The following is a 26728-nucleotide window of genomic DNA, read 5'->3' as shown; positions in this document are numbered from 1 at the left end:
CCCCAGCCCAAACTTCCTTGTTAATTCTTCTTTCATCCTCCTGGCCTAGTTTTAAAAGTCTAGCTGTCATCTTCCCATCTTCTGGAACAACCTCTATTCCTAATTTCACTTGTAAATCTCATCCCAGTAAATTGCTACCTGCCCCTGGGACAAATAAAACATCCCCCATCCAAAATCTAGTTTCTCCCTCTATTACCACATTTTTAATAACAGGTACAGTATCTTTGCTTACACTATAACCTTTTGGAATATTTAACAGAAAGGTTCTTTCTGCCCCTGTGTCTACCACAAACTCTAATTCTTCTTCTTGGGGACCCACTTTTAAAGTTATCACAGGCTCCAGATGGTATTTGTCCCCAAAAAAATAGAGTCTCTGACATCCCTATTCTTCCTCAGTGCCCATCTCTTTAAAAATTCTCAGATCTGTTACCCTCTTAGGACAATATCTCTTATAATAACATTTGCCCTTACAGTAAAAGCAGACATTCTTACAATGTTTCTGAAACTTTGATTGCATTGGGGTTTTATTCTTTCCCGTTCCCCTGTCTCTACCACTATCATATCTAGGAGTAGTGCCTGTGGGTTTTTATTGTTTTCTTGCAATTGTTTTCTCGCATGGTGACTGCCACAATCTTTGCTTTTAGTTTGGCTTTGGCTACAGACTTTCTGAGCCTCCTTTAATAAATCATCTAATAACTTGTCATACCAATCTTCAATCTTTTCCATTATCTGGCCAAGCACAAAGTTAATCCTTAACAAAGCTTTCCTCACATCAGTCTCAGGATCCACTCTGGAACACTGCCTCCTGTTTCTCCCACGTCTGTTTAACCACTCAGCCGGAGCCTCCCCCCTGCCCTGCTGTGCCCCAAAAGTCCCCTCAGCACTTTGCCCTTGAGATGCTGCCCCCCCTATTCCCCCAACAATCAAATTATGATACTCATTCATATGTTTTCTCCCCTCCTCATCATTTTGACCCCACTCAGGAGGTGCAATTAGCATTTTGTCCTCCCCGAGGGGGCCCTGTGGATTTTCTTTACTCCAGGCTTTTATGCTTGCAATTTTGATAATTTCCCTTTCTTCTGGAGAAAATAGTATCTTTATTATTGTTGATCGCATTTCTTCTCAAGTATAAATGTTTGAACTTAAAAATTGGTCTAATTGTTCAGCAGTGCTTATGGGATCCTCCAAAATCCCTTTGATTTCCTTTTTAAAATTCCTGACCCCAGAAGAAGTCCAAGGAGCATTCACAAACCCAGTGCCATCTCCTCCTATCGGGACCTCTCTTAGTTGAAATAGATCCATTTCTTTATCCCGGTCTCTTTCTATAGCCTTTCTCCCGTGCTGTGAGGAAGTCCGGAGAATGTTGCCTCCTAACTGAATTCCCTGTGTTCCTATAAGGGGCGTCCTCCAGACAGAAAGAGTTTCTCGGAGCTGGGGCTGCGGTTCCCGGGAACGGAGCTGCGGGCAGGAAGGGGTGAGGGCAGGGCCCAGCGCCAAGCCCTGGTCCTGCAAAGGCGGAGCACGGGCAGGGTGTGCTGCCGGCACCGCCACAGGAGGGGCAGTGCCGGGGGTCCCAGCCGGGAGCGAGCTCGGCCCGCACGCGGTGAAGGGCGGCTGGGCCGGTGGTGCCCAGCAGAGGCAAAGCAGCAGCGGCGGTGCCCAGCGCAGCCGGGACGGGCAAAGCCGCCGGGGCTGGGGCAGAGAAATCAGCCGCGGGAGGAGCGCTCCAGGCCGGGCCGGGCGGAGCGGCGGGAGCCCGGCAGGAGCAGCCGGGCGGGCCGGGGCCGGGGCCGGCCGGGCAGCCGCGAGCAGCGGGACGGGGCCGGGCCCAGAGGCTGCGGGCGGCGGAGCAGGGACCGGGACAGGCGCCGGGACCGGGGCAGGCAGAACAGAAGCGAGCGGCTCACCGTGACTTGGGACAAGCGCCGGGACCGGGACAGGCGGAGCCGAAGCGGGCAGCGAGCTGGGGCCCGGGACTCGGCCGCGAGTGGTGCGGGCGCGAACGGGAACGGAGGGGGCAAAACCTGTGAAGGATCCCACTCCTTTTCTTTTCCTCTTTCCCCCTCCCTTTTCTTTCCCTTTGTCTTTTTTTTTTACTCGTTTTCTGTCCCATTTTCCAAAATCTTATCTAGTCATTCCATGCCTTTGTTTTCCACTTTCTCTAACAACCTGAATACCACCTTCTTTCAACTACACTAAAAGTCCTTTTTCTCACAATATCATTTAACACTATATCATTCAACACAATCCACCTCCCTCCAAGGAAATAAAGCTCAAAATAAACAATCTACATTACATATACTTCCATTCATCTACATTTACTCACCTTTATCTCTCACTCTCACACACATTGACACCCTCAAGCCTTTCATTCATACTTCTTGACTTCACAATAGTGTTATATATACCTTCATTTGCTCACGCTCACTTACTTTTATTTTTCACTCACTCTTACATACAACAACGAGGTACTTTTTACTTTCAAACTATTTATATTACATATCTACATTTATTCTGAGTGCTCTTGGAATGTAACCCTTATCCATCAACCAAGCAGGTTTCATCCAGGATGTGTCTCCATTAATCCTGGATGTCCCCCCATTCTGCAGAATTTTAACACACCTATTACACTTTTAGGTGTTACTGGCCAGTTCCAGTGTTCTTGCATATCCCTCAATCCAGCCGTAACCCCAGATTCTCTTGGATATCCTTCAATCCGGAAACTCTTGAGTTCTCTTAGGATGTTAATCCCTCAACCCAGCAAATTTATGCCCCTCCAAGGAAGACCCTCTCTTTTTACCATTTTATTTTTCCCCAATTAATTATGCCCTCTTTTTGCCTTTTAATTGCCCAATTAATTATGTCAAGAAAACCCTCTTTTTATAATTTTTTTAAAATTTTCTATCCCCCCCACCAAGGTGTCCCACTTCTTCCCGGAGACCCAGTCCCAGTTTCCCCAGGGGGGTTCTCTCACTCTTATTTTCACTTGCTTAGTCTCCTTATTCGCCGCTTTTCTTGTGAAAAAGACGGAAACACAGCATGGGAGACTTCACAATCACTTGGCAAGTCTGGGATAACCAGCTCACCTCTCATTCACATGCATTCATCCCCCCTTAATCCACCCCATCCCAACAAATACTCAGCTATCCTCTTTCCTTGGGTCTTTGTTCTTCGTATACACGTTAATCTTAGGGGCTAAGTTTTAGGGAATCCTTTCCCTTTTCTTTGTTTTATTGTCTCCTTTTGTCCCTGGATCAAAACCTGTGTCTGTTGGTTACACCAGGGGAACAGAGCGAAGCTGCCTAACCAGGGCAAGACAGGTCTCTTCACTCTGAGTCTCCTAAGGCACCGGCAGAGAGGTTATTAACTATCCTCTGCAACCATAATTGTGAAAAACGCCAATCACTTGGTTTTTAAAATTTTAAAAGTTTAATAATAATAAAATGGTTATAAAAATAGTAATACAATTAGAGTAATAAAGTTTAGAGTTAGGACAATTGCAAGACAATAAAAAGCAAATAATTACGGATGTCCAGATGCTCTCAGACACCAAGTCACGAAAAGCATGACTTGTGAACAAAGGAATCACCCTTAAACCAATACACTTGTTGCATATTCATACATCCTTTATGGTTATGCATACATTCTATTCTAAACAAGAAACTCTGTCTGTTGTATGTCAACTGTTTCCTTTAATCCCCTGGTGTGTTCGAGTCTGAGCAAGGCCTGAAGAAATTAGCTTCTTCTGATAAGAAGCCATAAATTCCTCTCCTTTGGAAGATTTAGGTCTTCCTCAAAGCGAGTATCTCACTCCTAAAAAAAAACTTCCCCACATACATAGTATCTATTTTAACATTATGTTGTAACCTAAAACTATATTTAACACACTACTTAATGTTATGAACAAGTTCATTAGTTAAGGAATTTAAGGTTAAATGTGTTAATTTAGACTGTTATTACCTGTTAAATCCCCATTGATTTCTCCCTTATATCTCTCTATGTTGTGCCCCTTCACTGTACTTGTTATCCATGTTGCGACCACCGGGTAACACCTCTGCTGCTCCCCAAAATGGCGACTGGAGCACCTCCGAGAATATGCAAATTAAGGACTGTGACCAGAAACTCGGAAAAACCCCTAAAGAAAACAAGCCAACTTAAGACCTGAACAACAAACTGACTTTGGCCATCGGGAAGAAGTCCCTCTGCCTTACCAGCGCTGCAAAATCAACTCCAAAGCGTCGCCCTAACCTAAGTAGAGCCAACCGAGAGCAAAAACCCTAGTCGACGAGCCCAAAAGCGTCTTCCCAGGCACTCCCATGAGGATGGAAGCCCCAGTTCTGCTGCACAGCAAAACTGACTACCTCCTCCTCTGTGTCGCCAAAGGGAGCAGCGGCGGTGTGCGCGACCCCTCGGGCCCTCCACCCAGAGCTGGTCACTCTAATAAAGGCATTAAAAAGGAGCTGGTCTCCTTGCCCGTTCATAACACTTAAGAGAATTAATACAGCATAACTTTCTAACATTACACATATAATATTCATTGTAACATTTGCAAAGAGCCAATCATAAAATATGCATTTTTCACACTACTCTCTCTGATGCTTGTGTTTTTTAGCTGCTTTCTGGAGCTGGGGGACAACCTGTTTTTTTGTATGGTGATCCTGGTTCAGCAATTCGTGCCCTTCCTCCTGAGTAGTACAGCAGCAAGGACTACACTGGGACAACTTGGGGTCATAAGTGTGCATCTGTGTTTGGTGTTGGGCTGACATACACTAAATGAGAAAATAAATCCATGAATTGTTCTCAGCATGGTTGCTGGTGCACAAGTGTTGTATTGTGCTTTTATATTTCTGAAACAGTTCTGTAATGGGTTACCCCTTCACCCCCCATTTTCTCCCAGTGGTTCCACCCCGAGTTTTCCTGCCGTTCCCTCAGTGCCAATCTCCCTGACAATGCGTCACTTCTCCCTCCCCTCCCTGGTACCTTGTCCATCACTCGACTCCCCATCCTATTCTTCCTGAATCTTCTACCCTGGACCTCGAGGGATTGGATGGGGGCTCGGGGTCCCGCCCTTACATTTTCCCCATTGGTTTTTGTATCTGTCTATCCTTTCACCTTCCACTCCCCCAAATCCCCCCATTGGTCAATGGGCTTCCCTTCCCCCTGTTACTGCCCTGGTATTTAAGATGTTGCAAAAGCCTTAAGGGTGCTTTTGGCTATTGGATATTCTGTAATTGGTAGCTCCCCGGAGCCTGGATTAAACCTGAGACTGTTTCCCCAGCCTTGAGTCAGCTCCCTCATTACTTCCTCAGATGCCGCCTCTCCTCCAAACAAGGCAGACAGTGTGACTCCCTGCCTTAGCCGCTCCCCGACTCTCCTCGAGACAAAGGGTAGTGACCCCCACAGCTGACTGTGCCTCTGCCGGGCAGGTGAAGCCAGGGTGCTTCAGATTGGCACAGCGGCACACCAGGTTTCCTGTCATCTGCACAGACAGGCCCTGACATGATGTGATTCCAGTGGAGGTCTTTCAACCAAGGTTGTAAGAGGATAGATTTCTTCTGAGAGTTGCACATGATGCTTAGTAGGACCACAGCTTTTCCAAAGAATTTATCTGCTCTCCTACCTCTCCCACTCAGGAGCCATGCTCTATCTCCTTCTCCTGCTTGGTGCCTTCTCTAATATCCAGGGGTCAGTATGTATTTATTGCTAACACAACAAATAAAATTGACTTGCTTTGCTATTCTGATTGTGTATTGAGTTTTTTGTGCATGGGCATCCTCCTGAACCCGTAACATCAGGTGACAGGTACCTGTTGGCTGAGGACAAGAGCAAATGGGGAGATGTTTGTTGTACCTAGTATTGGTCCCACACCATGGGTTGAAGAGAGGACAGCTCTCAGATGCCCAGGCAGGCTAGCAGACTGAGGGCTGAGGCAGGGTCTTTCACAGCACAGATCTTTGACAAATGTGTGAATGCTGCCAGGAGCAGCCCCAGGGTGTCCAGGATGGATGTCTGGACAGCTGGAGCCTCTGGGTGCATTGAGGAACCATCCTCATCCCAGCAGATCTCAGCAGTATGGGAAGCATGGCGGTGATGAAAGGTGCCAAGCATATGATGCACAGGCATAGGCTGCTGCACCCTGATGCTGGCAGGTCTTGGAGCGCCTTGGAGCTGCATATCTCCCGCCTCCTCATAACATGCTTCATATCCGAGCCTCCATGCTATGTCCTTCTGCTTCCTGGCCATGTCCTCTTCCCCTGCTGCTGCTCTACACTCTGTCCAAATTTGTGGGTCTCAGATTCAATCAAAGAGAGAAACTGAGAGTTTATAGCCAGGCAGAAGCTTGGGAAAGAGTTGGAAAAGAATGTAAATAATTATTTATCTCTCTTGTTCACATTGTTTATAATTTATAGTTAAGTTCTATCACTGTTTGTCAAGCACTCTGCACCAATGGTGTAGTTGTTTCCACTTCAGGACCAATGGAATTGGTCCTCATGAAGCTCTGTATAAAAGAGCAGTGCATTTGAGTAAACAGGAATTTTTACTTTCAGCAGCCTTCTGAGTCAGTCTTCTCATTTCCGTCCTGCCTCAACAGCGACACCAAAGTCCCTTCGCTTTCTGGCTCCCAGACTGATGGTGTGTTTGTTGCTCGCACCATACCATGGTGAAGAACCAGATTACACTGTGTTGCCTGATGTTGGTGTTGTCCACCTGTGATGAAAGGTGTGAGATGACCAGCCTGATTGTTGTTGTGCCTGAAAGTCATGGACCCCATCTGCATATCTGACCCAGCACAGCAGAACAGTCTGGCCCACACTGATGCCTCCAGGAGCCAGATCCATGTTCTGGCCATGCTTGGAATTATCACCCCTCCTTCCTCAGAAGAGTAGTTTGGCCAGAGGCCAGAATCAGCTCACCTCCCACATCTGCCAGTACTAATCTCCTTTGGTTTTGACCTGAATTGATGTTGGCCCTAGCAGTTTCTCTTTTCAGTAGTGCTGTAATTCCTTGGCGTTGACATCTCCCTGCTACATGCTGGGAATGCTATCCTTGTGTTGTTTATAATTCCAGGTTTTTAGCAGGTCACAGGGTGAAATTTTGGACATGGAGAAGGGTGCAGTGTCTACACTGGCCCTGCTTCTCTGGGCTGCAGTAGACACCTTTCTCCCCGAGGACACTGCAAAGGCAGACCCCTTTCCTTAGGGACACCTTGCTTGGTCTTGAGATTATGGTGAGCAGCACTGATGTCTCCCTGAGCAGACCTGCCCTGGGAAACTGGGACCCCATATGGTGCACCTGCACATGCCTGGGGCCTAGTGCAAAGAATCAGCTGGCTCTGTAAGGATGCTCCATCAGAAGGAGGCATCTTCTGGATCCCTCTCTCAAACTCCCAGGAGATGGCATACTACATTTCACAGTGCTCTGTCCTCTCTGAGCCAAAATTACATCCAGGTGTGCAAGAGTCCTGGCGAGGTGCTGGGTGTACAAGGCTGTTTAGAGCTGTGCATTGCTGGTGTCAGTGAGCCATCCCAGCAGGAGACACAGAGGCAGCTTCTCCCACCCAGAGGAACTTCTTGTACTTCTTCATTAAATTCCTGATTTGGCCTTAGGAACCTGACTGGGGCATTCAGCTTCTGGGCTGCATGGAGAGGCTGTGCCGGAATGCCAGAGTGACAGGTACTGAAGCAGGGGCAGCAGCTCTGACCTCACTGTACCACCCACAGTTCTCCCCCATAGCACAGTGCAACATTTCCTCTTCCCTTTGCAGTTGCTGCACTTGCAACAAGTACTAGAGAGGCTACCAAGCCCAGAAGCATCACCTTCACCCGTTAGTGCTCAGTGGAGTGGGTGCTTGCAAGAGTACAAAAGATTAAGTCATAGGGACTAGCGACTGCCAGCAGGGAAAGTGTGGGTGCTCTGGTAGCCACCTTGTGGGAAGAAGAGCTGGCATTTCATAGCTTCCTGCTTGGGAGAACCCACATCTGGGTTTCCAGTTGCACTGGTGATGGCTCGTGCTTCCCCCTTTAATATGGGGTGATGGTTCCTTGGCTTTTAGAAGGGACAGCAGGCAGTCCCTGCTTCAGCCACCTAGGATCATGCAGATTATCCCATTCTGTTCTGTTTCCCATCTCTGCTGGTTGCCTGGACCCCTGGGACAGCAGTTTTGCTGTCTGGGACATGTTCCAGGGGTCAGATCTGAGTACAGATGTGAGTTAGACACCATGGTGAGCAGGGATGTCCATTAGGGCTCTGTTCTTCAGGAGCTGCAGAAAATGGTTTCTATGGAGAAATGGAGCTAGTGCTGACACATAGCAACTGAGGGAGGCACAGGGTGCTACTGTGAGAACATGAGGGATTTTCTAGTACAGAGGGGACACCTCCACAAACTAGCTGTGTTCTCTTCTGACCCTGGGATGAAGGCTGCCTGGGAAGCTCGGCTCTTCGCTCTTGCCTTGGGCCACAGAAGCCAAGTCCTAAGTCACTGAGCACTTCATGAATTCCGTGAGGAATGGAAAACCCTTTTCCCTCTGACCTTAGGCTATATAAGAACTTTATTGATAGAGAACAGATGTTCTTCCTGGCAAGGATTTAATGCCCTTGAAGCTGCAGAACCCCAGGACTGCTAGGGTGGGAGCTGCATGGGCTCAGCAGGGCAGAGAGGTTGTGGGACTCCCCTGCCCCAGCTTCTCTTCATGCATGGGGAGGAAGGCTCATTGTGCACTTCGTAGGTGAATGTACACCACTTTGGATAGGGAAGGTGGTGTTTGACCTCTAGCCAGGGTGATGATGCTTTCTTGCTAGTTCGCAGGTCAGTTTACAGACCCTAAGTGTGTTACAGGCAAAGAGAAGTTTCTTGTACAGCACATGCTGCCAGCTAGCCCTGTCTGTTCAGCCCTGGCTGAATAGCCCAGTTCAGGCCAGAACTGCACAACTGGTGACAGTGGCAACAGCAGAACACAGCAATAACATCATTGAACAGTTAGAAAAGGAAGTTAATATTGGGCTATTTCAGTTCCCTCAGGGTGGGTGAGCATCCAATGGGTGTCCGGGAGGCTGGGCAGAGAGGGTGGGTGAGAAGGCATCCTGTAGCGCCACTGCCACTGGTCTTTGTGACATGTCACTGCAAGTGGCACATGGGACGCTGTTACAGAGGCACACAAAGGTGGTGCTGGCCCTGTGCCTGCTGCTGTGGCAATATTTCCGAGCCCTCACAGATGGCATCGGTCCTGTCTGTTGGGTTCCCTTCTCCCTCCACACCCCTACTGCCCACTGCACCACCCCTACCAACAGCTCTGCATGGTTCAATGCCCGCTACCAGGCAGGCACAGGGCCTCTTCTGAGGGGTGCAGACTACAAGCTCTCCTGAGATGTGGTTCAGTGGTGGCTGGTAAGTGAGGCAATGGGCAGGAGTTTGTTGGTCTTCCCAGGCTCCCTGAATGTGTTCACAGTGGTGGTAGGGCCAAGAACAGATATGATGGGGACAGAGGGACGCAGAGATCCCAGCTCAATCCTTCCTCCACTTCATACCTTGTCCCCTGGGCTGTTTTGCACCCTTTTCCTAATATCCCATCTGTTTTTTCTGTCCTTTCCCAGGTCTCTGCTAGGAGAAATGGGGCTCTGTCTCCCTTTGGGTTACTGGTGGAGGTGCTAATGCTGCATGTCACTGTGCTTGCTTCCCTAGACCCTGCAGGGTCCCCTGAGTGGTATCCAGCTCCAAGCCATAATTCAACAGCTTTTCAATGTCCCCTGGGCCATGACAGCTGATGGTTGGGACCCATCTCACTGCAGGACTTGTGCAGTGGTGGGGAACTTGGAGCAGCTGAAAGGGTCCAGTCATGGGCTGCTAATTGACAATCATGACTGGGTGCTGAGGTGGGTGACCTAAAGGGACTTGGTCTCCCCCCGTCTTCCAAGAACCCTAGCATGCCCCATGGACAGCTCCTGTCCATGCTGTTGAAATCTGACAACACCAACCCTGTGAAGAAGGTGGCTGGCTGACCCTGCTCTTTGGAGCCCTACATCCTGGGACACACAGGCCTCATGTCACCCATATCCACTCTTTGCCACTGGCTAGGGTGACCTGCTGTCCCTGTCTGGTGGGACCAAGAGCCTGGGAACATGTTCATTTGTTTTGGGACATACCATTCTGCTGTCCTTTAGGATGAATAGAGCAAAGATCACTGGCTTTGAGCTGGATGTTGGCATGAGAACAACTCATCACTTCATGTGTTGTATATAGGTAAAGCCTTATAGAGTAAGAGCCTGTAAAATTATAGATTAGGCCTGCTGCATCAGCTGGGTGCAGCTAACAGCTATTTTACCAAGTTACTGTGAGAAAGGAATTGCACGTGTGAAAATAGAGGCTCTAACCATGAGAATAATTCAGCACCCATGAAACAAGAATGTAAACATTAAGAGAGGAAAGTTTTTGATGGACACATACACTAGCAACTACTGACCAATGAACTGATTTGCAGTAAGTTACCAATTTGAATTAAATATGATGCCTTTAGAACTGTGATAAATATGATAAATACTGTGAACAATAAAGAAATGTGAACAATTAAGATTGGCTGATTGTGCATGAAGAAGTCTCTTGTCCATCTCTACAGTGACATTCATGTATCCAGAGAGTGCAGTGAACCTAAGGCCCGATGTCCCAACTTATCCACAACCCCTTCAAACCTCTGCACCTGCAGGGGGTGACCAGCACCTTCTTCACTAAAGAACTCACACTCAGCATTGGGGGGTGGTGTCTTTTGTGCTGGAAATCCTGCGGATGGTGCAGTGTGGTCTGGGGATTCTAGTGCCTCACTGGAGACCTGGCACTATTCCTGATGGCACAAAGGGTACTGGGCATCCCTCTGCCCTGCACTTTGAGGTAGTTGGGCATTGACCTGTCCCCACAGGGTTCAGGCAACCTGCAGTACCATACTTCTATGAGTGGGATGGCAGCTGTGCCCACAGTGGGACTATGCACTTGATGCGTTCCTTCCTACAGCCACGCCAGGGGATGCTACTGGGCCAGCTCAAGGGGTGGGAGATGGCACTAGGCTGGGTGCTGGGAGACAACAGATACCCTCTGCAAAGAAATACCTCCCCACCCAGGTATTGATCCTGAGCCTAGCTTTCCTCAAGTACATCCATGACAACTGGACACAGCATCATGAGTGATACCCCTCCACTGGCTTCACAGCCCTGCTCTTTGCCTTGCACACCTGCCAGCAGGTGACAACAGCCAGTGGTACCAGACACTGCCACTGTACCTCCCCTTGCACTGCTTGTCTATACGCTTGTAGGATGTCCCAGTGTCCACACAGCATTGGCTCTTGCTGGCAAGTGCACAGGTCTCCGTGTTTGGCTTTGGAGCAGTGAAGGGAACTGGCAACACTACTGGGAAAAAAAATCACTGGTCTAGAGCCTTTTGCAGGACAAGAGTCCATGACACTGATGTTGAATTCAGCCTCACCGAGAGACGGGTACATGAAGGTAAGATTGTATTCTACAAGTGATGCATTTCCAAAAAAATGGGGTCAGGCTGTTTGGCCAGGAATGGGCCAAAGCACACTGCCAGCAGCTGTCCTGGCTCTTTAGCTTGCTGTTCCACCCCACCACCTGGGTTCACAGGCCCTGCAATTTGCAGGGTTTTGGTACACATTGTGCTGGTCCTACCAGCTGGGTACTGTGGGTGCCATTCTCCCATGGCAGCGATGATGTTGTGTTTAGCTGGATATAGGGTGGGCACATGCTGGCTGGGAGGGACAAAGGGGAGATGCTGGAGCTGGAAGTGGGCATGGAGCCTGTGAGCTGCAGGGCTGTGAAGCCAGTGGTGGACAGCAGCTGCTCTGATCTGGCTGTTCACATGACAGAGCTGGCATTTCCACCCACAGATGGCTTTTGGGGGGAGGTTTGTAGTTGTTCATAGGAAAAGAAGATGCTCTTCTCACCCTGCCCAGTCTTTTACTAAATTTTTATTTATTTTTACAGTCTTTAACTAAGGGAATATTTTTTAAATTGCATCAAGGAAGAGTAAGAAGGGAAAAAATCAAACATGGTGACAGAAGACAAGAGAATCAAATAAATTTGAAATTATCTCATATTGAATAAACTTTGAAAACACATGAACCACCATTTCCTTTGCTTTCTGACCCCTTACAGCTTTGAAATGGCACTCCTGCAGAACATGACTTCCCTGCAGAACAAGACTGCAGACCCTAGGGACTGAGCTCCCCACAGACTTTTGTCCTCCAGAGCAGGGTTAGCAGGATGTCTTTTATCACTTTCAATCAATAACATCCTTGATTCAGAGTCAGCTTTATCACTTGGGCTTAGTCACTTGGGCTTTCAGTCTATTAAAATCATCTATTAAACTCTTGGACTCATATCCTTCCTAGTGACAGCAGAAGCCTGTATTACTTAACTATTAGCTTCATTAATTTTCTGTACTCCAGATACAATCTCCATTTCTTTGTCTTCAATTTCTTCTCTCCACTATTTCCAGTTTCCCATGATGAGTACAAGTATTGCACCTTCACCTTCCCTTCACCCTTCTTTAGCTGCTCAGGTCTACTCTGGGTAATAATCGCCAATGCTTTTCCAGTTTAGAAGCAATTGGCTTTCCTATTAAGGACAAGCCTATCAGTTATCACTGATAGGAAACAGTGGTAACTGTTTTGCTGTGGGTTAAACTCTTGCTGCATTATTTCCTTTCATCTTCTCTCTCCTATTATTCCTATAAATTTAGTTACGAAGCTGAAATGCACTGATAAGCAATTGAAGTTGTTCAGGTCACTTTTTGATCCTGATGAAACAGATACTACATTCTGTTCCTCATGCTGTAGTAGTACTATGTGATCCTGACCCACTGGATTCAATAAATATCCTTGTAAAAATACATTTTAAACAAACCCGCTTTTCAACATTCTTGCTTGAAGGTAATCATTCTCCTTACCCACACCACAAATTGCTTCTCTCCCCAGCTGAAAAACAGCAGTTTTTAGACTCCCTGGTTTATAGGTAAGTTCAACTAATTAAAAAACCCAACCATCTAGCAAAACCTGCTTTAAAATACATTAAAAACAGCTTGCTTTCTGCAGTATCTGATCCTGTGCCTTTCTAATTGCTTGGACCAATATTAGAGTCATACCAAAGCAAATCTATATCTGAGATTTAAGAGTAATCAATCTGGTTTACGTCAAATAAGCCAAGAATTCAAATTTTTTTTCCTCATTATTTTCAAATTTCTCCCAATATAGTTTTAGATAGCAAGCACTTTACTCACTTGTGTAATGATTTAACATAAAAAAGCCCCATCATCATCACAATCTCTACATACTTTGCCACAATGCGATATGTCTTTTAATTTTTATTTCCAATTCATTATCAAGATTAGTTCAAATAATTTAATTATTCCTCCATATGTCTGACTAGAACAAGAGAGGATGAACTTTAATTGAAAATATATACCAAGGGGAGATGAAAAAAAAAATCAAATTAAAAAATCAATTAAAATTCCGGACACTTTTTTTTTCCTGAAACATTAACTTTTATCTTTCATAAGAAGAACAATCGGGAGCTCCCTCAGGCAGAAAGCACATCCCAAATGCTTAAGCTCCCCATGCAGCCCAAGATGGCTGGAAGGCAATAGATAGGATTCAGCACATTTTTACGGATGTCTGACATATAGCATCAGCACACCTAGAAACATTTTATGGAAAAATTAAAAATCCCTGATGGTGTTGGTAGAAAGCTTATTTGATAGCAACTTCAATCCATTAGAGGTCTCTTGACAATAAAGTACATTATTCCTAGAGGCAAACAGAATGCAGTATCTCTAGCATCTTTGTTGGGAAGGGGTATAGAACTGGAGGAACATGGACTGACACAAAACCACTATGACAGTAGGGTCTGCAGAGCCAGATATGATAGCTAATCTTTATAGCAGCAAGGTTCAAGTTGTTATATCCACAAACTGAGGCCAAAGAATGAGGGTACAGTGACATAAGTGGTTAGGGCCATCTGGAAGTTCCAAATCTCTTCTCCTGTCCACTTTCAGAAGATCACTTGTGTTTCAAAGAGCCTGTTCAGTTCTCCTTGGAGGGGTTCTTTTGTTTTGTTTTGTCTGTTTTTGTTTTGTTTTATTTTGTTTTTAAATAGGTTTATGGTATTGCTTATTTATGTTGTCTTCCCAAGTTCAATTTTCTTCTGGATGGCACGTGCTGAGTGATATATCAAGGAGTCAATGAAACCGGCAACTAAAAGGAAAAAAACAAATGGATGAAGTCAGACATGCCTCAAAGAGAGAACAACTCCCAAGTATAGAAAACAAAAACCCTGCTATCAGAGGAAAGGAATTCCAGGTCCACCAGAAAGAAAAAGGTTCTGCTGCTGCTGTTGCTGCTCAGAACAGTAAAGTCCTCATCTCCTCAGGACAGACAAGACCCATCTTGCAGGACAGAGGTGATCATGCTTCCCTAGAAAAGATCCCTTTTCCAGAAATAAAAAACAGGCTGTGTCATGTGTGTTTACTGATGACTGAGAAGAGTTTGGAGAGGAAGCTGATGCGGAGAGCTTTATGACACTTGTTGCCTTGACTCATCTTGAAAAGGTCATGTTTCCCATTTCCTGCTCATGTCACAGCAACCTTAAAAGTACCATATGCTGCTCTTGGTGGATGCCCTTTAATGGGGATGGCAATGTACACCCACCAGACACAAAGTAATACAAACCACTGACTTTAATTCTTTCTGCAGTATTTTCCTCAAACCTCTCCAGCCCTGCAGAAGCCTATTAATTCACTGTTTGTTTGTTACCACAGAAAAAGTCAGAATGGTCTACTGTACCACAAACCACATACAACCAAGGTTTTCACAGGACAGGAACCTTGAGCTCCTGCCAGGGAAGGAACACCAAGATTGCTAGGGAGCCATTTTTCAATGATTAAATTTTATAAAGCTTCATATTTTCTTTTTATTTGAAACCTCAATCAAAGGAATAAGTAAATGATTACTTGGCTGTATACAATGACGTTTCAATATGATACAAAGCATTGCAGCTACAATGGAAATTGAATCTTCTGTTTATTACTATATAATATAGTAATTATATGTATAATTATTATATATATTACTACATAATATATTAATAAATTAATATTATATTAATAATATTTGGTCTATCATGCTTCAGATAACTCTTGTGTGGTTGTTTTGCCCTGAAATTATCTCTACTTGTGGAATCAATTTGATACTGTTACATGAACACTGAGGTGACATTAGAATAGCATAGAATCCTCTAGGTTGGAAAAGACTTCTAAGGTCATAGGATCCAATTGCCCCCAGCACTGCCAAGCCCACCACTAAACCATGTCCTTAAGTGTCACATTTACATGTCTTTTAGATTCCTCCAGGGAGGGTGACTCTACCACTGCCCTGGGCAGCTTGTGCCATGGACAACCCTTTCCATGACAATTTTTTTTTTTTTTTTAATATCCAATCTAAACCTCCCCTGGTGCAACTTGAGGCCATTTACTTTCATTTTGTCCCTGTTAGAAGAAGAGACTGACCCTCATCTGGCTCCAACCTCCTTTCATGTAATTGTAGAGAGCAAGAAGATCCTTCTTGAGTTTTTTTTTCTGCAGGCTGAGCACGCTGACCTCTCCTTATCAGACGTACATTCGAGCTTCTTCCCCAGTTCCATTCTCTTGTCTGGATTTGCTGCAGCACCTCAATGTCATCATGAAGGGTCCAGAACTAAACCCAAGCTTCAAGGTGCATCACCAGTGTACAGCGGGGGACAGTCACCACCCTGGTCCTGCTGGCCACACTATTGCTGGTACAAGTAATTGACCTTATTGGCCACTAGTTGATTTGATCTCTAGAATACAGAGAGTCTGAGCATGGTGTATGGCAGAAACATGAATTGGCTGTCAAACCCAGTCAGTGCTAAAGGGCACATGAATTTGTAATGAAAATAATTTCTGAATGACTTTTGAAATCAGAGAGATGAATAGGATAAAATATATTGCAGACAGAAATTCTGTTTAACAGTACCACGTTAATTGAGCACTGAGCACTGTGACACGTCAGATGATGAGAAAACTTTGTAGAAAAAGGTATAATGTTATAGGTATGTGATACAGATGTTATGTGACACAGAAACTGGCTTCTCAGGTCCCTGACCACATCTTCAGGCTGGTCCTTAACATCCACATGTCTGACTATGAGCACCCTGGATTACTACCTGAAGAGCATGGCTACACCAAAGCTGTTCCCATGCACAGAGCTGAGCAGATACTGATTAGCTATTCCAGATGCCAGCACTGAGAGTGAAGTGCAGATACTCAGATGGATCTGCAGGAACCTCTGAGCCTCTCCTCACAAGACGCCTAGTCCCTGTGGAATACTAGCTGGAGCTCCTATGTCTGGGAGCAGTTTGATATCGCTCAGATATATATTATGCCCATGGCAACCAGGGCTCACAGATTTAACTGGTGTTGATTCCACATGCAAACTATCTACTTACAGACCCAAGCTGGCCAAGAATGCAAACACAGACACTTTCATATGGTCTGTGAAGAACAGCTTTGTTAGAAAACAAAATGTTCTGTAGAGCATCAAAATGAAATATTATGACAGGTCTACAGGTCTAATGAAATGAAATGCTGTAATATTACAGCATCTTGTAAGCCTCCAGTGCTAGCTACAGTCGGAAGCCACTCCTGTGGCTCTGCAGAACATGCTGTACTGCTTCCCAAAGATTGAAATAATCTCTTTTAATCAAACAAGGATTTGTTACTAGACATGTAGACTTTAGAAAGTGTAAGATAGTAAATGTTTACACTTTAGAAAGCAAAATGATTGAAAGGTACAATACCTGTAAATATGCCTCCAACAATGGCACAAACTCCAGTGACAAAGTGAGTAAAGGACCTAGAATTTGAACAACCAGAATGAGCTCAGATACCAATGTCGGGTCTGTAACAATTAACTAATAATTCTAATAATATTCATCATACCATATAAGTATGCATTACCTAAGTATTCATAGCTAACAATTCTCAAGTTTGTCACTGCTGCCTTTAGTCAGCAACACTAAGAGGAAATACTGAATTTATAAATTTGAAAGATGGGCTTTTAATCCCTAAGACTTTATTTATTCCTACCCAGTGACAATGCACAGGAGGGTCATGTAACACAGTAATTAAATCCTAAGCATCCATTAATGCATTTTAAGATATAGAGATTTTTCTACCCCCCATTATGAACCCCAAAGACTCCCTTCCCTGCAGTTGCATTGCCAGCCATTAACCCAGAGAGAAAAAGAGGTTCCACACTAGCTGGAAGATGTAGAAAAGCTATAGCAAATGCAGAGTAAGGATCCAGTTAGACTGTGTGAGCTAAATGGGTAGCTCTGTAAATCTAGTCTTCCTATTGGAAGTCTGAATCAAGAACCATTATATCACACTTCAACTCCTTGCATCACTTTCCTTTTCCATCTTGATACCAGATTACAACACTCACATAGGAAGAGAAAAAACCCAGACTGCAGTTCACATGGAGAGGAAGGCCATCGGTGAGCACCTTTCCACTGGCTGGGAAGGGGCTTTGATGAATTTCACGCATTTGCGCTATTACGTCTAAGTGAGGATGAAGTTTCAAGCTATGCAAAATTACAAAATCAGTGAAGGATGAATGAAACAGAATGAAATGTCTCTTACCTGTGTTTCTCTGTCAGCTTCACCATCATGGGTGAAAGCTCATACAGTACAAAGACACCAGGCAGACCCTGGTCTCCCAGTAGCCCATTTGCTATTTTCTCATGTTGTGTAACTGAGAACTGGTTAGTTCTTACCACCTACCAGGAAACAAACAGAGCAAACACTGTTTTGCTAACAGGGAATAGGAAAGGCTACTAAAACATGAGTTCAGTGAACCACATCAGTGTACCCTCACCCATGTGGTAACCCGATAGTGGTTAGAAAGAGTCATGAAGAGCTCTATCAGGATCTGCTATCAGGTCTATTTTTACTATAGGGTACCAGTTAAAGCTGTAACTAGCCCATAGTATGAGGGAAAGCATCACACCCAGGCTGGACTATTTGGTCTCTGCTGGCACACAGCAGCATAAGCTGCTGGACAGCTAGCAGAAATTGTCCCTCTCAACCTCGAGTCTGTGTCATCCTCTACCAAAAGGCAGACGTGTTAAGCATGCTTCAGGAGAGAGCACTGATAGCAGAAAGCCATAAATAATCAAGAGTGAGAAATAGGAAAACAATACACAGAGGCAGGAGAGCAGAGAATGACAGAGATAACCTGTCTTCACATAAATTAAGATCACCGTTCAGCATTTTTCTGTGCCCTGACAGTCTTCTACATATTGTTCATACTAGCCCTATTCTTAGACCAATTAAACTGGGTTTCTGTAAAATGAAATTATATTCTATCATCCCTACTAAGTTATCTGACACAAATTACAATCCAAGCGGAGAAAGATACTATCCAGGTTTCTTTACCGAATTCCGCACTTGGGAGTTCCAAGTGCTGAATGTACAATACAGCCCCTGGTATACATCTGGCAACACATCTGAATCCACAGATACTGTCAGCATCAAGAATATGAGGAGAAAGTGAAGGCTTTCACTTGTCCAAGTAACAGAGGAAAAAGGTACTTACTTCACCATCTACTTTCCTATACACAGTGGGGACCACTTTGACAAAATATTGAAACATCATGGAAGCTATAAGCAAAGACAGGGAGAGACACAATTAATATAAAGCAATAAGCTGGAAGCTTTTCACTGACAGGACAGGTAGACACAAACTGTTTTTTTTCAGTTTGCCAGGGAGCATCTTTCTGCATAACAGCTGCTGGAGGTTTTCAAGGACAGCAAAGTTAATGTCTGAAATATGTCTTCCTTTTGCCAAAGTGAATCTCATTTCTGCTCCAACCAAAACCAAAACTGATGGCATTTTGGCCTTGAATAAATGGAAAAACTTCTACAAACTTGATATAGCTTTACCAGTAAAACTTCTTGCAAATTCAATTCTAGTCCAGGAAAAATTCTTAACAACATAGCCCTAAGCAAACTCACTCAGGTCTAAATGAGTATCTCATATCAACATCAATTAACACTGGAGTTTATTCCTGTAGAAGCATGGCATTTATTGTATCAGAAGATGAAAAGGAAGATCTGGACCAATGACAAAAAAAATAGAAGAACCCTTTCTGTTGCCTCAGAGCAGCCTGTTCCTTCAGTTCTCTTAAGGATAATGCAATGCAAGAAAAAAACTATTTTCTATGAAATTACCTAGAGAAGACTATTCATCCATTTCTACAGCAGAAGTAGTTCTAGCATATGGTATCTTTAGCTGGCAATAAACATAAATTTGACCTGCAATCTACTGCTCCTGCTTCTTTACTGGAACATGTTTTCAGGACAAATTCTTCAAGAATTTACCAACTTTTTCCCTGGGGCTCAGGATGAAAAGCTCGAGCTTATGCAGAAATTTATCAGTCAGCTAAAGGTCCTCCCTCTCAGATAGTTTGTTACTCCACTGAATAACTACAGCATCATAATCATATTGAACATTATGACGCCTTTTAATTTTTCTGTACTTTTTTTCGAACGCCATCCTCTGATTTGGATACAAGGATCAAAATCAATGGTAGAAAATGTTAAAGAACAGATTCAGGTAGGACTAACAGTCCTATCACCATTCCAAAGCAAATTACTTCTTTCTCCAAGTTTTATTACATACAGCTCCAATTATCTTCAAGACAAACTATTCAGACTTCAGTGGATCTAAAAAAAACCAAAAAACTTCTGCAGTGGCATGTAAAGGACCTTTCATAGAAAAGCAGGCATGTGGAAATAAACTCAAGTACAGCAGCAGCAGGAATAAAAAGCTGTCTCTCAAGCCAGAAAATCTGGTGCTATCTAGAAAATATCAGCAATATTTCAACTTCATTGCAGCTTTTCAAGCTCTTACTGTTGGGTTTCTGTAAAATGAAATTATATTCTATCATCCCTACTAAGTTATCTGACACAAATTACAATCCAAGCGGAGAAAGATACTATCCAGGTTTCTTTACCGAATTCCGCACTTGGGAGTTCCAAGTGCTGAATGTACAATACAGCCCCTGGTATACATCTGGCAACACATCTGAATCCACAGATACTGTCAGCATCAAGAATATGAGGAGAAAGTGAAGGCTTTCACTTGTCCAAGTAACAGAGGAAAAAGGTACTTACTTCACCATCTACTTTCATGGTCAGGCAGACACTACAGCTCTCCAGCAACTATCCATTGGGCTTTTTCTCTACCCTGCATCTTCTGGCTCTCTCTCACTGTATGTAATAGTTAGACAGGGCTCTCCTTGAACTATATCTGAGGTAGGCCTTTAATAATGACATACTGTACCTGCTGTTGTGCATTCACAAACACTGAACAGAGATACCTTTCAGAAAGGTCACAGAATCCAAACATGTTGGCAGATTTCTTCCAGGTGAATGGAGACAGTTGCTCCAGAAAGAGCACAAGGTCGAGGAGTCACATTTCACATAACACTGGGTTTTTGTTAAAACTGGAAACTTTGCTCCTGTTCTCTTCTAACACTTATTAATACAGACACTTAAAAAGAGACTTCTCTCAGCTGTCTTTTACCTTGCTGTGCAGTGACGGCTGTCCCATCCAGAGGGTTCACAATGCCTGGATAATCCCTTCCAAATGAGAGATGTTTGATATAATGCGTCATATTGATCTGAAATGGAAATGCTAATAACTCAAATAGCTGCATAGCACATGAGGGGTAAGGTAAGGAGACTGAAGGTCATTACTGGTATATTTTTCTGAGCGTGGCTCTAGAATGGAGACAGGTGTTCATTTGCTCTTGCATCCCAACAATAAATTCAAAAATATTTGCTCTTCTTTTTTATTCATAGGAGATTTCAAGATTTCTCCTTCTTCTGCTGGAAATCCACACATCTCCATGCCCTTTCCTCCCATCTACAGAGCAGGCTCTCCCACCACTCCTCTCCCTGCCATAGGAGCACATGCTACCAGCTTCCTTGGAGGAATAAGTATGAGCATCATCTGCTTTCCTCTCAGCTCAAGGTAAACTCCAACAGATGCAGAAGCAGTCGTGACAATATCAATTTTAAGAAACTCTGAAGCATGGATTAAGGAAAAAGACAGGCTCAGGAAGAGAGGCACAGGCTTGCCAAGCAGCATGCAAATGTCACAGAATGTATTTCAGAACCCTCTGTGAAAAAGCAGGACCCAGGTTCTGCTTAGACTCATACAGCCAAATCTGCAGCAATCTAGGATCTCAATATGACAATGGGAGGGAAATCCTGAAAGAAAAGAGTCTAAGAGAACTAGAACACTGCTTTAGGAACACTTACATTATCAAGTCCGAAGCTCTGCAGATCATGAACTGTAACAGAAAAATAGTCAACAATATAGCTCACATTATCATAGCAATACCTCTTTCCCTTATTCTAGCAATAAGGGAGTTCCTTTCATTTCCATCACAATCTAAAATGGCAAGAAAATTGCCTGGGTTTCTCTCTTGCTTGCATAGTAGGGTGTGTGACAGATAAAACTGCTGTAATACCCCTCCTGACACAGAGCCACTTCTAGAATGAAGGCAAGTAAATTTAATTTGGGGTTACTTCAGATTAGGTATTCAGTTCTCACCTGCATGTATACTTCATCTAGTGCAAAAACAAGATCCCAGAGATCAGAAAAGAAAGCTCTGCTGTTAGCTACACATAACTCCTCTCACTACTGTAAAACACAGAGGCATCACAGATCTAAACTAACAACTGAGAAGAGCGCATGCTTTAATATAACATGCAAGTGCCCTTAAAAATCATCATCATCTTAGTAACTCAGCACTCTGCCTATCAACCTTGCTACTGCTGCCTGGAGAACGCACTAGGAAAGGAAAAGTCTTTGCAGCAATGGCCTGAGCAGGCTATTTACAAACCACTAATAGGGCCACAGTGACTGTCACCAGTGTTGGGATTTGGGCAATTTGGCCTTCCTCATCTCTGCCCTTCCCACATATAGGAATGTACAATGCTGGCAGGACCACACATCCTTAGGAGGGATCTGGCAGAGATACGGTATGGGGATTTTTGAAGGAGTTTTGAATGAGTTAGAGACGGTATCTCTGAGTTTTTTAGATAATGCAATTTATTTTTCTTATCTTCTACTTAGGCAGGAAGGGTGAGTTCAGCTCACATCTTCACTGCACAGTTCAGAAAGTCACAAGACTTCTAGTTACAAGACTTTTAAATGATTTATTGACCAATAAAACACCGCCAACAAGCATATGTATGTTTTGACCCAATCCTTAAATATTTCATCTTATGGACTCATGCTACAGTGTAAACTTTCTTAGCCAATCATGTTATGACACATAAACCTACAGTACTGCATTCTAAACCTCTTGCTTACCTTTGTAACTACTTTTATTTTTTCTGTATCTTAAACTCTAAAACTTTCTTCTATTTAGCTTAACGTGTCTCTGCTTTGAACTATAAATCCACATTCTCACTTCTAGCACCTAAGTTTGGAAACCTTTTCCAAGGTCTCAGATCAAATCCTATGTTTAATTCTAAGCTTTGGCTTACAGGCTCAATGTTCTGAGTTCCCTGCATTTTGGATTATAACACCTCCCCCTTCTTTTTACACTTTTGATGGCTTTGCCAATTATCTTTTGTATGCACTGGAGTAGGTAAGGTACTGCTGTAACTATGATGACAATCGATATATACATGCTTATCTTTAAAATCTGTGGGAGGCAATGGATATTTTCTAGTTTGCTACTTAAATGACTTTATGCAATACCAGGTGCATCAGTCTCAGGATGAAAATCTAAATTGCAACTCCATTTCAGTTTATTTCAAAGAAGCCAGAGGCTGCAACCATTTTAACAGGTAAATTCATGTGCTCAGGAAGGCATACTTCACCTTTCAATTTAGCTAAGTAAAACACAGTTCAATAATCGTGGGCTATTACTTTAGGAGCTAATGGAGTAAGATCACCAAGTGTTGCCACATTATTAACAAAGATTAGAAATGCTGCTCCCTTGAGAACCTAGCACAAGACAAGTTGCTATGTTGATTTGGCACAGCCTGGTTTTTGGTAGCGAGGGATTGCCACGGGAGTAGCTTCTGTGAGAAGCTGCTAGAAGCTTCCACCATGTCCGACAGAGCCAATCTCTGATGGCTCTGAAGATGGACATGCTGCTGGCTCAATCAGAGAGGTTGGTAACGCCTCTGTGATGACATATTTAAGAAGAAAAAATTAAAACAGCATGCACACAGATTTTTCCAGAAGTGATGAGGTGCCACAGGTCCTGCCATCCCAGCACAGTGCATGGCAAGCCTTTACTACCCCCCCGCCCTAGCCAGCTGTGCCGCAGCGAGAAGGGCAGGGGCAGTGGCAGCAGCTTCTTCTTCCCAGTGCCCCGCGGGAAGAGAGGTGTTAAATAGCGCCAGCGCTGTGGTGGCCGTCACTGCCCGCTTGGTGGTGGTGGGGCCGCATGGCTGGCAGCAGAAATACGGTGAGAGACTCTCTGGCACAGAACCTAGACGAGATTAACCTCTCGGAGCTGTGGGATCGTGTAGAAATCTTTGAATTAGCAGAACTCGTTATCAAAAGTACCTATGAGCAGCAGTTTTTCTTCTAGTCAGAGAAGAGGAGGAGGTGAGAACATGTGAGGGAGAACAACAGGGCGACACCAAGGTCAGTGGAAAAAGAGGGGGAAGAGGTGCTGCTCCAAGTGTCAAAGCTGAGATTCCTCTGCAGGCCATGGTGAGCACCAGGGTGAAGCAGCTGTGCCCCTGCAGCCCATGAGGTGCATGGGGGATGCAGAGATCCACTTGCAGACTATGGGAGAAGTGCTCGTGCCAGAGCGGGTGGATGCCAAAGAAAGCTGTGATCTAGTGGGAGATCAAAATGGAGAGAGAGCTGCTGCCTCCAAGACAGAGGGGTCTTGCTTCCAAACTCGAACAGCCTATCCTTGGGGGACCGCACTCCACAGACAAGTGACATGTCACAATAGTTTTGGGAAGACTGTTTGTCCTTGGGAGGGACTCACGCCATAGCAGAAGAAAGACTCCTCTCCCTGACTGAACAGAGAAAGATCTTGGGTGACGAACTGATCAAAACCCCCATGTCCTATCTCCCTGCACTGTGAGTTGGAAAGAGGGAGCAGCTCAGGGCAGGTGGTTTAAAGGCTTATTTTACTTCTCATTATCTTCCTCTGACTCTGTTAATAATAAATTTACTTTATACCTTTAAATTTGAACCTGTTTTCCTGTTTTGCCCTTAAGAATGTTTTCTCTCAATCCTCATCTCATTTCATGAACCCTTAATTTTTTTCCCTCGCTGCCCAGCTGAGAGCAAGCAAGGGTGAGCAAACAACTTTTGTGTGTGCCTGGTGTTTGGCCAGTAGCAAACCATGACAGCTGCAAAGCTAAAGATCTGACTTGAACTAGCCTCTCCTTTAAAACATTTACTTGAGTGTGCTGTGAACTCTTTTGTTTTTTAATTAACATTTTTCAGTAAAATACCAGAAGCTGTACTTGTATTTATATAAAACCCTTACTAAACCTAAAGAGACAGACATGAAAAAGAGAGAATGTACAGTTAGAAAAGGAAATTCTAAAGCATACTTCTCCTAAGTATGCTCTATGTAGGGAGGGGTCCTTTTGCAGGTAAATGCCCAGAGACTAGGGTGCAGTACTTGGAATTAAGGCAATGGTTCTGCATTTCAAAGAGCTCAGAGATGCACTGGCTTCAGATATTCCTTTTGCTATCTCTGACTGGAGTGCAGACCTGTCACTGCCACTAGCACAGTGATAGCACACAGGTGTGTGTTCCTGTGCTGACAACTGTATCAATGAACTTTAAAAAATAAATTCCTAGTAAAAATCTGGAAGTATATGTGATGGTAGGCAGGGGAAGGAAAGAAAGAAGTGGCCTTGGCATTATGCTATGCTTTTCTTCTTAACAGTTACCAGCAACACTAGGCTGTTTCATGCTGCACTTATTATTTGCACCTAAGTCAAGAGTTACGTGGCTTAGCTGCCAGTGAAGTGTCAAGTCTTCCTGCCTTTTGTACAGACACTAGCTGGCTAACCTTCAGTTATAACAAAGTTTCACAGAGATCCTGGCTCTGATTGGTCTGCATTTAAACTGGACCTATGTGATTATCCTTGTGTGTCCCTTCTATCTCAGGATATTCTATGTTTTCATACCACCAAAGGAATAAAACTTTCTTTGTTCCACTATCTTTCAGTCCATCAGCTCATTCCTATCCCACCCACCTTTCAGTCATGAGCCACCTCAGACTCCGCAAAAGGCTGAAATGCGAGTCTTGCTTCATCTGAGCTTATTCTTCCAGTCAGAACAGCTCCAAAGTAAGGTTAATGCCACAGCTGCACTGGCACAGTGATGCACAGAGAGGCAGAGGGATGATCCTCGTGGTAGCTGTGCTCCTAGAATCCTTTGTGGGATTATGGCATTTATCAGCTTTATCACCTGGGTAGTCACATGTGTTGGTACATGTGAAGTAGCACTGAGGATTAGTGAGCATGACAAAACTTACAGGAATAGCACAGTACCAGAGAAATCCCAGGGCATCACTTGAGAAGGACCAGACATTAACTCACATATTACACTAGATTTACATTGTGTGTGACCCCTATTAATAGTTATGACTACTGAAAACAAAATGTCCCCGAGTGCTCTGCTATGCTTTCCACAACTAAGTAGTTTTTAAAAAACTCCTCTCCAGTAAATGATTTACAATTCTGCTGTAGAGCAGTTCAGTTTCTAAAAGAGTCTTCCACCAGTCCACAGGTTTATTTCTCCTTGATCACTGATGATTATGCTAAGCACATATGTACATACTCTATTTGCAGAGAGTTGTTTAGCTTAACATAAACCAGCACGCTATTTAGCCTGCTAAGATAAGGAGCAGGACAAGAAAAGAGACCAGAAGACCTTTAAAAGACTGTCTGCTAGGACCAAAGACTCTTATTTTTGAAGAAACAAACACATGTTTTCATTTCCTTAACCACACCTAACAGGCAGAATAAAGATACCTGCTAAACATCTTAAGTTTGTCAAGAACTCTGTCTGCTTTATAGAACCAAGATTTGTTCATGGTTTTAGTAACATGGTTTTAAAAAATGCTGTCTATCTGAAGAATTCTCTCCATCCTGTATTTCTGACCTGGACAATCACAAAGCCTCCTTGGACTTCATAAAACTCAGTTCTTAACACCTAAAAGAGGATTAACAGCCTTACAGCCATTCAGGACTCTGTTAATAAACATGTGAAGGTTCCAAAAACCCAAAGACTGCCACCCAAACACATTGCTCTAAGGTGAGATAGGACACCACTTTTCAAAGTGGGGATTAATTTTATGGAGGAAAATATCTTACAAAAGCACAGTGGCAGGAAGATGGAAGTGGCATAAACGTGTTGTGAAGAGGGGAATGAGGCAGGGAGCAACACAGAAAATGTTGCAGCTAAGCAAAGCTGAGAGTCTGAGCCCTCTGCCGGATGCTACTGACTCGAAACACCACATCTGAACCTGCAGCTGCCATGATTACCCATAGAAAAATCTGATGGTTTACTAACCCTTGTAAAAGTTCCTACAAACTACTCACAGATCAGCTGGCTTGGTACATGAATTTTTAGGAAAT

At 44.2% G+C, this 26728-nt stretch overlaps 1 protein-coding gene, 1 long non-coding RNA gene and 1 pseudogene across 3 annotated transcripts in view; 2 read left to right on the top strand and 1 right to left on the bottom strand.

Moving 5' to 3' along the window:
- Positions 1-1331: 1331 nt before the first annotated feature.
- On the top strand, positions 1332-4823 carry LOC140680382 (uncharacterized). Its single transcript, XR_012051579.1, has 2 exons — positions 1332-1990; positions 4613-4823. It is a non-coding gene; the product is annotated as an uncharacterized lncRNA (long non-coding RNA).
- Positions 4824-8997: 4174 nt separating this feature from the next.
- LOC115497954 (CMP-N-acetylneuraminate-beta-galactosamide-alpha-2,3-sialyltransferase 2-like) lies at positions 8998-11640 on the top strand (annotated as a pseudogene).
- A 313-nt stretch (positions 11641-11953) lies between these two features.
- The window catches only part of ERGIC3 (ERGIC and golgi 3), a 30419-nt gene continuing 15644 nt past the window's right edge, over positions 11954-26728 (bottom strand). Inside the window, exons 8-13 of one of the 2 annotated variants that reach the window (XM_041720179.2) lie at positions 21404-21435; positions 20664-20760; positions 18672-18736; positions 17717-17853; positions 16873-16928; positions 11954-14252 (exon numbers count right to left, since the gene is read on the bottom strand). In XM_041720179.2, the coding sequence (XP_041576113.1) occupies positions 14173-14252; positions 16873-16928; positions 17717-17853; positions 18672-18736; positions 20664-20760; positions 21404-21435 (467 nt within the window). In that variant the 3' untranslated portion in view covers positions 11954-14172. The remainder of the gene's footprint in view (positions 14253-16872; positions 16929-17716; positions 17854-18671; positions 18737-20663; positions 20761-21403; positions 21436-26728) is intronic. The other variant, XM_041720180.2, reaches the window with a different exon arrangement.

Source organism: Taeniopygia guttata, chromosome 20 (genome assembly GCF_048771995.1).
Source record: "Taeniopygia guttata chromosome 20, bTaeGut7.mat, whole genome shotgun sequence".
In the NCBI taxonomy this organism is placed as follows: domain Eukaryota; kingdom Metazoa; phylum Chordata; class Aves; order Passeriformes; family Estrildidae; genus Taeniopygia; species Taeniopygia guttata.
Note: the sequence above shows the minus strand (reverse complement) of the source record. Positions and strands in the feature narration are given on the sequence as shown.